Source organism: Falco cherrug, chromosome 1 (genome assembly GCF_023634085.1).
Source record: "Falco cherrug isolate bFalChe1 chromosome 1, bFalChe1.pri, whole genome shotgun sequence".
Lineage (NCBI taxonomy): Eukaryota > Metazoa > Chordata > Aves > Falconiformes > Falconidae > Falco > Falco cherrug.
The window spans coordinates 14,844,945-14,860,030 of record NC_073697.1 but is presented as its reverse complement, the minus strand read 5'-3'; the positions used below and the strand labels follow the sequence as shown (position 1 = coordinate 14,860,030).

The 15,086-nt window shown below is 40.8% G+C and overlaps 1 protein-coding gene across 7 annotated transcripts in view; it reads left to right on the top strand.

The window, feature by feature from the left end:
- Positions 1-15,086, top strand: part of SLC10A7 (solute carrier family 10 member 7) — a 154,931-nt gene that overhangs the window by 119,866 nt on the left and 19,979 nt on the right. For 4 of the 7 annotated variants that reach the window (XM_055701439.1, XM_055701409.1, XM_055701399.1 and 1 more), the window contains 3 exons: positions 6,202-6,367; positions 9,349-9,400; positions 10,885-10,958. In XM_055701439.1, the coding sequence (XP_055557414.1) occupies positions 6,202-6,367; positions 9,349-9,400; positions 10,885-10,958 (292 nt within the window). Of the gene's footprint in view, positions 1-6,201; positions 6,368-9,348; positions 9,401-9,619; positions 10,659-10,884; positions 10,959-11,875; positions 12,018-15,086 lie in introns of those variants that run through there. The other 3 variants (XR_008730799.1, XM_055701430.1, XM_055701422.1) reach the window with 3 other exon arrangements.

The following is a 15,086-nucleotide window of genomic DNA, read 5'->3' as shown; positions in this document are numbered from 1 at the left end:
GAGAATGTGTGCCTTCACACAGGTACAGTCCCTATAAAATTACCAGGACAGGGGTCTGGCTGAAGTTATAAGCTCCGCTTTGGAAAAGGATCTATGCATTTGAATTGTGATGCAGACCTTGGGTATATGGAGGGTGGTTATGCTATAGAAATCTGTGAAGGATTTACCATCTTATTTATGTCATTTCTGCAACCTGCATGATCTCCCTTCCATTCTAGCATCTGATGTTTTTTCTACTGGTCTTCACAGTCGCTGTCATCTTAGTGTACTTTTTCCCAATTTTTTTCCCTTTTGTGTCTTCCAACCTTCACTGAAGTAGTTCCAAATACTCCATGCAGTCTTCTTTCTTGGTTTACCATCATCATGTAAGAAGAGATATTGGAAAGTTACTGAACTCTTGCAAATACCTAGCCTGACTGAAAGCTTTTCAAGAGAAAATTTTGCATTGCAGAGTTCATTGCAAAGGTCTGTTGATGTAAGTAGTAATAATCTTAGTTAAGAATTAGTTAGGAATCTTACCTTAAATTAAATAAGGTAACTGCTGCATTTAGATATAGTAATAATCCATCATAACTTCAGCTTGTTGCCTTGTATGTTTCAACATAAGGAAAAAGTCACTTGTGTTACTGTGTGGAAATGGTAAAGCCCCGGGTGTTTTTCCCAGGTATTTAGAAGTACCTACCAATACATAATAAACAAGAGGAGCAGAAGTGCAGTAAAACATTGTACTTTCTGTTAAAGATTAAATCACTCCAAAAGAGTTGATAGAATAAGGAAAACTATTTTGTGTGATGATGTAAATAAATACCAAGAGATACTCTTGTGTGTATAATGGAAACAGAAAAAGTGACTTCGGAACCATCTCCACTGGGTTTGTTTTGTTTTGTTTTTTTCATTTAATGGATTTTTTTTTTAAACGCTGAAGATCTAGATAATTTTTAAAAGATGTACTGCATTACAAATGTCAGAAATTATTCTATTCCATATAGATGGTGGGGGAGCTCCTTGCTATGTTTAATTCAATTAATAATGAACATTAATGAATTACATTGTTTATTGCATCTTTTTGTCTTGTATGTCCAGCACTTGAACAGTCATATGGAAACAACCTAGTTGTATTTTACTGACAAATTTCTCTGGGTATACAGTGACAGTGTGACTGTTACGAAGGTATGATTAGATAAGTGAATTGTTTTTCAGTAATAGATCTTCTGTTATTTTCATGTATGACCTTCTAACAGGTGAGCATTATTTACCTGTTTTGCTGGAGTAGCAGATTGTGTTTCTTTGTACAGGGGATGTTAGGTGAATTAAGCATCTAAGCAGTAAGTCCATTTGCTTAGGGAGGCTGGTGTTTAGACAGGGAGGTTATGGCAGGATACGGAGCAGTCTGGAGGAAAAACACTGGATGTAACCATTCTGGTAGAAGAATGAAATGGAAATGGGGACACTACAGTTAATTCATGTGTAATTACATTGCTTTGTTTTTAAAAATTAAATCCTGGGCAAGAGGAAAGTTTGAGCCTCAAATTGTATTTTGAAGGAAATTTGAGCTGATGCTTTTCCAAAAACCTTTGGAGATTACCAGGGCATAGTCAACAGGAGGTATTTGCCTTCTGGACATGTTTATTTCTTGTATCATGTAACTTTTCTATGAGTTTATCAGCATTTTTCATTATGCAGGCTATTCATAAAATATCACCTACTTTTCGAGTCTTCTGTCCACTAACCATAGTTGGAGGGAAGGAATCACAAAAGACTTTACAGTTTATTGTACCTGATGAGATGGCTACCGCAGGCCCAGAGGCCCTGAGGCCCTCCTCACAGAATTACATCTGCAGGAGTCTCTGCAGGGGTATGGGCTGCAAGGCCTTTGTACCTTGAGATTCGTACCTTAAAAATTGTGCATGCATTTTCTGCAACATGGTAGCATCTTGGAGCATTTCCCCTGTAAAGTAAGTTTTAAAATGCTGTTATGTTTCACATAATGATTATTCTTGCAATATCTCGGTCTCCCTCTCCCTGTCCACACACACACACATACATCTGATGTTGTTTTTAACTGCATTTTTTGATGCGAGGAATTCCCTTTCACTGTGGAATTACTGCATCTGAAGGTACTCCCCTGCGGTGGGCTGACCCTGGTGGGGCGCCAGGTGCCCACCGAAGCCATGCTGTCACTGCCCTCCTCAGGGGAAGGAGAAGACGTTTTGGAAGGCTCTGGGTTGAGGTAAGGACAGGGAGAGATTATCCACTAATTACTGTCATGGGCAAACCAGACTCAACTTGGGGAAATTAGTTTTAATTAATTACCAATCAAATCAGTGTAGGATAACGAGAAATAAAAACCTTCCCCTCACACCTCCCTTCTTCCTGGGTTTACCTTCCCTCCCGATTGTCTCTCTCCCCACGCCCCCCACCCCCCCAGCAGCGCAGGGGAACAGGGGTCACCTCAGCCCCCCACATGCTGTCCCTGCCGCCCCTTCCCCCGCAGGGGACCCCTCACACCCTGCCCTGCCCCAGCCGGGACCCCCGGCAGGCAGCCCCCCACCAGCCTCTCCGACTGCCCCTTCCCCGGGGCTGCAGCCGCTCACAGGCTGCCGGGGGGGATCTGCCCCCGCCACCCCCCGCGGGCTGAGGGGCACAGCCTGCCCCGCCAGGGGCTGCACCAGGGGCTGCGGGAGGAGCTGCTCCGGGCCTGGAGCCCCCCGGCCTCCTGCACCCACCTGGGGGGCTGCAGAGTTGCTGCTCATATAGTCTCACTCCTCTCTCCAGCTGCAACTTTCCCCCTCTTAAATACGTTATCCCAGGGGCGCTACCACTGTCACTGATGGGACCCGCTGCTGGCCAAGGCTAAGCCCATCTCTGAGCCGCCTGGCATCGGCTCCATCAGACATGGGGGAAGCTTCCAGCAGCTTCTCACAGAAGCCAGCTCTGTAGCCCACCTACTACCAAAACCTTGCCATGCGAAACCCAGTACATCCCCTTTTTGCTCTTTTCCATCAGCATGCCCGTTTGATGCATGTGTTTTGGATGTTGGTCAGTCACACTTCTGCCCCAGGCTGGAAGTTCATCCTTTCACTCTGGAAGTTCATCCTTTCACAGGAGTTTCAGTTCAGAGGTTTTCTCAACTGCTTGTTTGTTTGCTGCTTGTCCCTCCCTTGTGCCCCGTTCTACTGGCATGTGCTTCAAAATACTGGACTTCGTTATTTCAGCTGAGGGCTGGCACGGTGGTTTGGAGCCCAAGTCTGGTGTCCTTCGTACAGGCCATAACACATAAAAATGATTGTATTAGCTTTTGCTGTGTTTGCAGACAAATGAATCTTAATATCTCTGCCCAGGCTCCAAAGCACCTATGAGATTCTTTATGTAATCATTTACACCTGCGTTGCTCATGGCTTTTCAACCTCTATTAGACTTCCCATCAGAGTGCTGGCGCCACAGAACAGCAAGATTCACTGGCTGGCTGGTTCTGTACTTTATTGGGTGTTGTCTTCACTGTATTTGTGGGATTTATTGTTACTTCACTACAAATCTTCACAATTTTAGTTTTAAGTTCTGTGTTAACCCTGAAAAGTTACAGAATTGGGTTAAGAATTAAAAGGCTTTCAAAGCATCCTTGTCCTGAAGGAGATCTGCAGGGCATGAATAAGTAACAAATGGATTGTTTTTCAGCCAAAATGAATCAGCTGACGTGACCTTCCTTGTGAAAAATCTAGCTGAGTTTTTAGAGATGCCTGTAGGGGGTCATACTTCTCCCCTCTTAAGTTATGCAAGAATTTAGATTACCTTGAATCAGTGATCGTAGGCTGATTCAGCCTCTGAAACTGTAGATCTTCTTGAACCTTGTGAGAAGATCAAAATGTATGGGATTCTACGAGAGGATGTATTTTGTCTGTGTTTTTACAGTGTACGTTTAGTATGATGCTGGGTTGATCAGATGATTTCCTGAAGCCACAATTTAGTTCTTCAGGGTCCAACTATGTCATTTTTAAAAAAGTACAATGTGCAGTAAGAAGCCATACTGGTATTTATGGTGGTTGATTCACAATAATTCCAGACTAGATAGAGGTGGATATTTAAAGAAGATACCAGCCAATTGAGGATTTTGAGGAAATACTGCTTGCAGTTACATTTTAAACTCTCTTTTCTTTCTTTTATATGTCAGTCTTTGATAAAGTTGTTATTATCATGTATGTTATAATTATACCTTGTACAGACACAAGGTTATAGTTTTGTAATAAATACCTCCTGTATAAATTGTACTGTAGCATAGTTAACTGTCACTTTTCTTTTTCCACATCTCATTACTTGCAATATAAATCTTCTGGAATGACCATAAATAAATAGGTGGTCTTCAGTAGCTTTTTTTTTCCGCCAGTGTGACCTTAATTTAGGGGATATGGGATTTTTTAAAAACTTCCTTAAAACCCACGCACCTTAGAGGTGAAAGACTTCACCTTTTACTTCTGATAATTACAAAGTCCCAAATCTGCTCAGATTAGACAGATCTGGTCTTCCTCTTGATGTCTTTCACACTGGACACTAAGGGTCTTCACTGAAGTTTTCTTGTCTGTCTTCATCAATAGTCTTATTCCTACCCAGTGGCTTATAAGGAGGTGGCTGAAGGAGCTCCATGGAATGCTCTTTCAGAACTTTGGCTGTATATTCTGAGTTGTTGTTTTAACATCTGGCAAGCGTGAAATTTTAAAGTTGTGTGTTTTCACTGGAGTGTTGAGCATTCCCTTACATGGTTTCCTGTAAATCTGTTGTTTTTTCGTAAGTGGGAAACTTAGAAGTGCTGAGAGGTAAGTGCTGGTCTTCAGCCTGCTTAGCTTTGCGTGAACCCTGTGTGCCAGATTTTTAGTATGTGTCCTGCCATGTGATCTTTGAAGTCTGTATGCTGGTGGTGACTGGGATAGCTGCTTCCAGGACTTCCCTATTGAGAGACTTGCAAACAAGCTGGGAAGGCAGTGGGGAAAACTTGACAGCTGTGAAGTCAATCCCGCAGGTTTGGCAGTGTGTGTGTGAAAAGGTCATATGGTAGCATTGATGATGATGCTTTGATATCGATCTTGAATACCTCTAAATAAAAATACTGTATTATTAAACCAGTAATGGTGATGTTTATTAATGGTACTGCTATGGGGAGGTAACAAGACAACTTTAGAGCCCTCTGGTAGAAATGTTTCAGGTTCTTGTGCTATTATTCCTGAAAGAGCATGGTTACAGAGAACATCAGGAAGTCTCAGGAGAAATTAAGCAAGATAATGTGATTGCTGAAAAATTAACACAAGTCACAGCTGTATGATAAAAGCTTTAAAAAGTTTTTTCAAACCATATAAAGTAAAGAGAGAAACTAAAAGCGACTCCCCAGGCAGGGCTGAAATAGATGCATTGTATCTGCCGAGGCTTAGTCCTGTAGTATTTGGCATAATTTGAAGTTGAAGTTGCTTTAAAATTTATAGTTGTTTCTAAAAAATTCTTGAAAAACAACTTTAGATTCTGTTTCCTGAAAGTGCAAATGTTCCGCTAAGTACGGTAGGTTTCCTTGTTCTCATGTGTTAATTCTGGTATTCTAAAAGCGTGCAAATGGCATTTGTCTTTGGATTTACAAAAACTCTAGATATTCAGAGTCTGAATTATTTAAACTCCCACAACACATGCACTTTTGCTTTTCAAGCTTGAGTTATAATTTAATTAAAAACTTCTGGTGCATCGCTAGCTATTTAAATATTAAAATGTTCCATGGATCACTTTCGATTATCTGCCGTCGTGAAATTCCTGAAGATGTCAGATTTTTAAGATTCCCAAAGTTGCACTTGGAATTGTCTGTTGATGCAAAGGGGACTGTGATAATTACATACATCCATTAGTATCAGCAGAGGAGATAAACTTTGGGGAGGCTTAATGGGCATGTCTCAGTGACAGCTAGCAAAGAACATTTGGCATGATTAAGGATGGATTTGAATGTACTTGAAAATATACTCTCATTATGGACGCCCAGTGGAAGTTGCACTACAAATGTTAAATTCCCCAGAAGAAGAGTTGTGTGGCAGGGAAGCTTTGAAATCCACTGTGGCCGTCATCCAAATTACTCTCTTCTCTTTGTGTCTTTCCGCTGTCAGATTCACTTTGTGATGCCCAACTTGGCTCCCTGCATCTTTGAAAAGAGGCAACCTGTTGGTTTCTGTGTTTCAGATTGTCCGAAGATACATCAAGGACTGGCTTGAAAGGAAGAAGCCTCCATTTGGCACTATCAGCAGCTGTGTGCTCCTGATGATCATCTACACAACATTCTGTGATACTTTCGCCAATCCAAATATTGACCTTGATAAATTTAGCTTGATTTTAATAGTGTTCATAAGTAAGTTCAGCCTTAAAGCACCTCTTTTATCTGTTTCAGGTGTGTAATGAGTTATATGTGCTGGAAAGGGTGGGGCTGCGGGGAAACTGGTATGGGGCTAGAGTTTGTACTTTTAATGCATCTAGTAAACCAGATTACCAGACTTTGTAGGGGCCAGATGCTTTTAGGGGATTGAGTAAGCATTTAGAGGGGGATGAAGGATGAACCCCGCTATTCAGGTGTGCCCGGGATTGCTCAGTGGTCCTCCCTTTCTAAAGGGGCATGGTATTACTTTCCAAGTGTTTACGATTCTGGTTTGGCTTCTTAGTTATTAAACAACTATAAATGCTCAGATGTTGCATTCCAAACAGAAAGGAAAGATTTGGGTTTGAGCTGTTATTCAAAACATGGTTATAACTTTTGAATAGTTCTTCCTTACCGTATAATAAACCTAGAAGCTAGCTGGGAGTTTGAGTACATTGATATATTTCTGTGGATAAACACATTTATTGCAGAGTTTGTTTTAGAAGCACTCTAGTCATTCGGCCTTAAATAACATACACATGAGAGTAGACAGGTGGTATCCTTGCCATCAGTTAAAAACACACTTGCAGATCACTCACTACCTCCCAGGGAAAGGCAGTGGTATACAGGCACTGTCTGCTCTCCCAGCAGGGAATTCCTGTCTTGCTTCAGGGTTTCCAGATACAGGAGTTTCACTTTGCTTGGGGGGAGAGGTAACTACACATCTCATACCCTTCAAAACTGTTAGATTTTAAGGAATCAATACATCACCTACTTTGAAATATGTGTATGCGCACATATTTCTGTCTAATAAAAATAATGTATCTTCTATAAATCCAGCCTCTGCTAAAGTGAGTAGGAAATTTGCCCCTGCCCTTTGTGGGTCAGTTCTTACTCTATCCTAATTATGGCAGGGTTTTTTTTATTATGAAACGCTATACATGTGTGAAATACCACATGGGATTATAAATGGTACTGTATAAATACAGTATTCTGAAAGGAAAGATGGAAGCCATGCTAAGGAGGGCTTCTTTTCCAAATGGAGGAAATACTTCTTTGCATAGGCACCTGAGAAAGACCACATCCCAGATGCACTTAAATCACTACAGAGTTGTCAGCAAGAGAGAGCGATATGGAAATTTTAAACTCTGACTTAACATGCAGAGAAACTCAGAATAAAGTAATTTTGCTAATGTGCTGATGGCTACTTCGAAAAAACAAAGGTTTTTTTTCAGTTTAAAAGGCATGTTTTTCCTTGAACAGTTGGTGTAGAGTGGTTGCTTCCATTGCCTTTCTTGTCCGTCCTTTTATTCCTCTACAAGGCAACTCTGCATTTGTGCCATGTGTAATTATATATGCCACTTGCAGGGCAACACACTGAAATTCATTATATATATGTTTTCACTGCCAGTGTGCATAACTGGAGTGTCTTAGTAAGAATATTAACAAAAGCATTGAAACTGCTTGGAACATATCAGAGATTTGTTTTTTTCTAAAATATTTATAAAACAAAAAAAACAAGTAACTTGGGGAGACGGATATGCACATTGTGTTCTAGAAAAAGTTTCTGTATTGCTATTGGATGTGTGTGTTGTGTTATACCAGGATGTGAAATAAGCACGAGGAGTTTGAGATGAAACTGCATTTATTATTCTGCTGATTAATGTTTTTATGTAATTTTTATGTTAATATTCTAGCCACAGCAAAATACGCACAGGGGATAATTGGTAGCAACGCATGCTTATTGCTTTACAGAATTATATGTATTAAGGGATCTTTTGTTTTTTTCTGTGCATATTAAATTAATGTACTTAGTTGCAGAAATAATGTAATTCAGGAACAATGGATTGCTTCCTTGGTTTGTGAAGGAAGGATTAAGTGCATGCTGAGGTGACATTTATACATCCTAGGAAATGTGTGTAAGAGAATGGAAAATGTCACTGGTAATAGCTAATATCCCTGCCACGTCCCCCAGTTGTAAACTGGGGTCGAAATCAAATGTATTGTCTTGGCTTGCACTGCCCTATGGGACACATTAGCCTTATTGCATTCACAAGTTTTGCAAGGAAAGGGAGGAGGATCCACCTCAGATTCTGCTGCAGGTAAAAGCCTTTCCCTTATAACCCACAAATACCCAGAAAAGGTTTGTGCAGGTCACAAGAGTTTCTTCTCCAGCTCTGTGGGGAGTTCCTGCACTCCAGCATGACGCTCAGTCTCTGCAGTCCCAGCAGCTACTCATGGCACAGGGGGAAGCTGCCTGCTTCTCCCCACGTCTCCCCAGACCAAGGGTGGGCTCGGAACATCCCACAGCCTCTGTGGGTGTCAGGAGGGCTGGCAGAGAGGAGAGCTCCCCTCAGGATGCTCAGGGAAGCCAAAGCTGACTGAGCTGGAACGAAAGCTGCTTTGTCTGATGTACACTGCCCAGTTCAGTAATCAGCCTTTGTCTCAGAGGGAATTAAAATATCTGTGATGATCTTCTCTTAATAGTGTTCATTCATCAGGAGAGTAATATACCCAGTGTGTGAGAATATTTATTGTGATCCTGCTTACACATTGTACTTTCCGTTGTTAAATAGAAAGGGGCTAAATTTAAATATTTGGCAACCAGAGCATGTCTGAGAGGTTTTATGCTGTCAACCCAATAAGCAAAACTAGTGCAGAGAGATGTGGAGCATGCAGTAGGGAAATGTCCTGCCATTCACTGTGCCAAGAAATACTTGATTCGGAAGAGTTACCTTGGGAAGAACTTTTGTGTAGCCACGATATGATCTCTGGCTTTCTTGGTTGCAGTAATACGTATTGTTCTTCCAGACAGTGTTTAAAGTTTGTCTGTCATTGGGTTTCTCCAGACAGACTTGGTCCAGTCTAGCTTCTGACCTGTTGTGTGGGGGCAAAAGGCACGTACACAGCAATTGCAGAGATATAAGTGATCTTTACTTCTGTGATCTAAGTCTAATTTTAACTTGTTTCTTTTTCAGTATTTTCTGTTCAGATGAGCTTCATGTTTCTGACTTTCCTCTTCTCTACAAGGTAATTGAATGTGCTGAGTCAGAACCTTTGAATATTTGTTTTGTGTGATATCTTTGATTTGGTTGCTACAGTTTATGCAAATGTGGAAGGGCAGATTTCTGAACAGGGATGACCTCATTTTGGCATTTCATATTCTCCTTACTGCATTTTCTCTGTTAGAGTTTCATAGGCTAAGAGAGCAGGACCTGAATTCTGTCCTTTCTTGTGTGTTAATTACAGAGTTGTTAAATCTCAATCAATCACTGCTATACCTCATCCACTGAAAAAAATGGATTTGCACAGATGTCACTGAAGGTATAATTTGCCCTGCAGACATGCTGATGACATATGAGAGAGAGAACTCAGTTTGACTTTTTACATCTCAAGATACATTTGCTGGGCTGGCAATTTACTCTGCTCTGTATATGTCAAATTTGTTACATTTATATGGTGATTCTTAAAAGACAGCTGTCCTGAACTAATGTTTGGTAGAGCTATTTTTTTTTTTCTTTTAAAATATCAACCAGGAAGAACAGTTGTACATTCACTTCTCTAAAAAACAGTACTGTGATACTTAATGCATCACTTGAGCTGGTCAGAGTATTCACCACTGTCCTCTCACTTTAGCTTACTGGAGCAGGTTTTTTAGCAGTGCTCTGCTGAACGGAAGGTGCCACAATACAGCAGACTCAGATATATGCTTTATATAAATTATAGAATATCTGTAAGGGAGAATCACAAAGAATGGTGCAATGTCTTAGAGCTACTTACGGGTTTTTTTAGTGCCACAGGAAAATTTCTCTGTGACAAGATCACCCCCTGACCTTAAAAGGCATTTTTAAATAACTTGAATTGCCAGTCTTAACCTGGGGGGAAGATACGTCCCAACACTAAAATCTAAAATGCCATAATAACCAACTCAGCATGGTAAATATCTAGAATCTCATAAAATGATTCCTAACTTGGACCAAAGGGTGATCCATTGGCCAGTTGTATACCTCTCTGTGTATGTCACTTTTCCACCCTTTCTGGCCTTACTCCCAGTGTGTAAACCCTTAGATGCAATTTTTCTCTGAAGTGAAAGATAACTACATATTCTAAGCAGTGCTTATAGTGCAGACTCAACACACTATCTAAACTGAGCGTTTTGTTAACATTACATACTAGGAAAAGAAATTGTAGGTAATTCTCTTTTTTTTTTACAGGGTTAAGCTGGTCACTGCTGTGATATAGCATGTTTGCAAAAATAACCTTGGCTGGAGTAAAGTTGTGTCCTGCATACCATGTGTTCTGAATTCCTCTCCTTCACACAGGAGCATATTCATTAGAGAGTTTGCTACAACTGAGAAACAATTCTGCTTTAAAAAAAAAAAAATCAAACACTACTGTTCATTTGTGGGTAGAATTATTTCTGTCACTAGACCTGATCAAAGTGATGTGAACATTCGATGATGTTTTAAGAAGGTGTTCGCTATCAAAGGTTATTAAAACTCTTTCTTTTCTAGGAATAACTCTAGTTTCACACCAGCAGACACAGTGGCTATCATTTTCTGTTCCACACACAAATCCCTCACCCTGGGTAAGTCAGGAGATAAGCTTTTGAGCAAAACAACAGTAACATTCATACCTTGCTGTCTTGAAAAAAAAATAATGTTGGTGGTGTCTGGCTTTTCTGCTTAAATGGTTTTGGTTTTAGTGTGACAAGTAATGCTACCAGTATGATACTCTTAGTAGGATAATATTCTTGCACAGATAAAATAAATGCTTATTATGGTGCAGACAAAATAGTCTTCTCACTCAGCTGAGATTGTAGTGGTTGATACAGTAAGACCACCTTGTTTATGAAAAGCTGGATTTTTCTTTCTGTTCTTATTCTGGTTTGTCACCTAATCCAATACTGATAAAATTTCAGGTTTGTTACTAAAGAGGTTGTAAGGAATTATCTGCCCAATCTCACAGTAAAATCTTAAAAGCTGGGATGTACAAGTGAAAGTCAAAGCATGTAGTATATTCAGAAACCACAAATAGACAAGATTGTCTTTTGCTTAACATGAGCAAAATGTATGTGTTTTAAGTCTGCCGATGTTTTGGGTAGTTTTGCTTATTAGAATTCATTTATCAAAACATCATTGAGATATTTGTCACTTACGACACTTTAGTGATGATAAGATGTTCTGATAGATATTCACAGAATATTGCTAAATCAGTTATGCTTACAGCCACTTGCTACTGCTTCATCCATTATATTCAGTTAGTGAAATGACTAGAATATATTCTTACTGTTTTTCAAAATATGAAAACATGTGTTTGATAAAGTATATGTGACTGAATATACACCTTTTCAAGACTGTATCTGTCAAAGAGAAACACAGCTAGTGTCAATAACAAAGGTAAGAACTCAGCCTGAAACAGCGGAAGAACAAGTCGGGACTTAGGTGAGATGTTTTCCAAGTCAGTTTGATACAGCAAAACTCATCTCAGGGTTCTTTGCTTCAGCCAGGCCTGTGCAGCAGAACTGTTAGCAAGTGCCCTTGAAAGTCTGTGGGAAGTGAAGGAGTTCCTGGAAGACAAGAAAAAGGCAAACATAATGCCTCTTTTTCACAGTGGAAACGAGGAGGGGACAAGGAATTATAGATCAGTGAGTTTAACTTCATTTTGTAGAAAACTACTGAAACAAATAATTAAACTATTGTAACAGTGTAGGAAGAAACAAGGAAATGAGTAACAGCCTCGTAGATTTGTCAAATGCATATCATACCAAACTAACCCAATTTCCTTTCACACACAGTCTCATGGGTTGCAGAAAAGTAGCAAAAGTTGTCTGGCTTGAGCGTGGTATGGCTTTCGACATTTGCATGATATTTTGGGCTCCACAATTCAAAAATTATGTGGACCAACTGGAAAGAGATCAGAGGAGAGTGCCATGAATGATCACAGATCTCAAAAAAGTGACCACAGAGGAAGGTTGAAACAATTGGGATTGTTGAGAAAAGACAGTGGAAATACAGTTGTGATCTTCAAATGCATAAAAGGTTGATGCAAAGGAGGAAAAAAAGTAACTCTTTCACAGTGGACTTTGAGAAGGGAAGGACTTTGTTACAATTATGATGATTTCAGCTAACAATCAGGGAAACCTGTCTCATGTAAAACACTTTAGTTGTGGAATATGTTGCTTGTTGATGTCTTGACTCCCCTATCATTGTAGACAAGCCTTAGGCAGGAATCAGATAGCTAGAGTTGACTCTGCCTTGGAGCAGAACATAGGTTAAATGATGTTAGGTCTTTTCCCCCAAATGTTCTACAAAACTGAAGCTTCAACTAATAGATGAGCTTGTATTCGGGAGGACAGTTACACTTACATTTCTAGAGAGCAACCACACAAATTAGTCATAACACACTACCATACTTGCTATTTGGAGGTGTGTATAAACTTAGGACACACCTGTGAGACCACAAAAGAGAAGCTGGTTGTATTTAACAGTACAAATGTGTAAGTCTCCTCCCCGTGAAAACAGTTTTATATACGCTCTGTTGAGAACTTCTGCAGCTTGCCATGACACTAAGAAAATACGCACAGACTTTTTCAATATTTAAGTCCTAGAGGGACTTGCCATCACCCAGAAAAAAATGAGGATTCTTCCATTTCTTTTACGCACTCTACTAAGCATCCTTATGCAGCTTGTCTTGACCTGCATCCTGTGCACACAGCTGAGTCAGTTCACTTCTGCTAGTATGCTCTCCTTTTTATATTTTATTTTCTTCTTTAGAAGAACCTAGTTTGATGCTCCTAGCTTGTTGACTTTCTGGCTCACATTTTCTCAGTTCCAAGCTACTGCGCTCATTAGCATAGACTGATGAGTCGAGCTTTGTATTTTGCAGCTTTCTTTGCTGAAGCACACAAAAAGCCCCAAAACTTTGGCCACCTTGACTACAAGGACTCCTACAGCTTCTCCCTAGCCATACATACTTCTACCCTGCTAATACAGGTGTCTCATGGGTAAGTGTGCAAGTTGAAATGGAACAGTAGGTGGTGGAACGGAGTATTGTGGGACTGTTTCTTGCCTCCAGACTGTTGTGTTTGTCAGCTTCAGGACAGACTGCCTTACCTTCATCCTTGTAGAGCTGGCATCTCATGGAAAGCAAGTTTACCTTCTAGGTGGCTAGTCAGAAGATGCAGTTCATTCTTAGGCTTTGCACTACCTTTCCTTCCTGCTGAGGCCCTGCGTTGAGATCGCTGGGCGGCTGGGACCTGTGCTTCCCATGCCGTATGCCATCTCTGGGGCTCAGCCTTGTCAGCATTTCTTTGAGGCTTCCAGGCTTGTCTTGTGTGGGACCAGCAGCAGCATGTCCTGAATCAAGCACCAGCCCTGATGGGGAAATGCTCTTTTTTGGCAGTCCCTGGGAGCCCATCTTTGGCAAACCTGAGGGTCCCACCACTCCTGTCTGCACCCCTACACCATGTGTGCACGACGTAGGTGTGCCTGCTGTGTATCAGATTCAAGCTGGCTAGTTTTGAGACCGCTGGTATTTTACCAGACGCAGATAAGATAGAGCTGTATAAACACACATTTCTAGGTAAACAGGGATGATTGGGTTTTATAAAGCTGTAGTGCGATGAGGCATGCCCCTGAGCTGGTGATGTAAACAGGAATGTTCACCAGAGCAGCGAGCATTTATTGCTTGGCTGAAGGTGGAAGCAGAGTAGATCTAATTTGTTTTTAAGGATCAGCCATTTCTGAATGACAGTTAAATCTTTACACAGCACGGTCTTGTCCACTTTGATCTCAGCAGAAATGAGAACAGACGCAGGCACTTTGGCCCTTACTCTTTTGTTGTTCTGTCACGTTTCTGCTTGTCCGGAGGTGTTTGCTATAAACGGTGCAGTGAGAAACCTTCTGTTCTCTTGTAGCAGAGAGAGTTTTTCCCTCTCCATCATTACAATGCCTGAAAGAACAAACACAGCTCAGGGTCTGGTTTCACATCCGTTGTGGAGCTCTGCTTTGTTTGTCTTCAAGATTCCAGTGGTAGTGTATAAATGACCCCCCAACACTTGTTCTTTCGCTTTGAAACTGATTTCTCTCAGCTTGGCAGGTGAAACTCCAAATAGGTACGTCTGGCCCATTCCCTGGGGAGCTTAGAATGGCACCGACTAAAATGGGAGAAGAGCTGACAGCTTTAAAGCTTTAGAAGTGGTAATAGGAGAGGCATGAGAAGACTTTTGTAAGTCAGTTTCTCCCACACCATATTATGAAACCAACTAATTCCCATGCAGTGCATGCTCATGAGGCCAACTGCCACTTCCACTGTTGAATCCATGAATAAGCGCTTGCTCTGCATGGAGATGAGTGCTGTTTCCATATGCTGGGTTTTATTTTGTAGACAGAACAGTTGACACACTTTTTGTCTCAAAGATCAGAGTGCAGGGCATGTTTGTGTAGGGACAAATTACACAGGGTAAGTGCCTTTGCGTTTCTTAGTTAGGAACACAAGCTGGTATTTCTGCATAGAGTTGGGTGCTTTGGCAGTTTTTTGAATACAGTGCATCACATACACAGAAAAACTAATATTTATTTGTATTTCACTTAATGAGTGAAGCAGGATATAAACTTACAAGGAGAGAAGATAAATATAGTATTCACAATGCCCTCTGGCATATTCATCCACACTTTGTTCTCTTTCTCTCCTTTGCCCTACTCACATATATGCA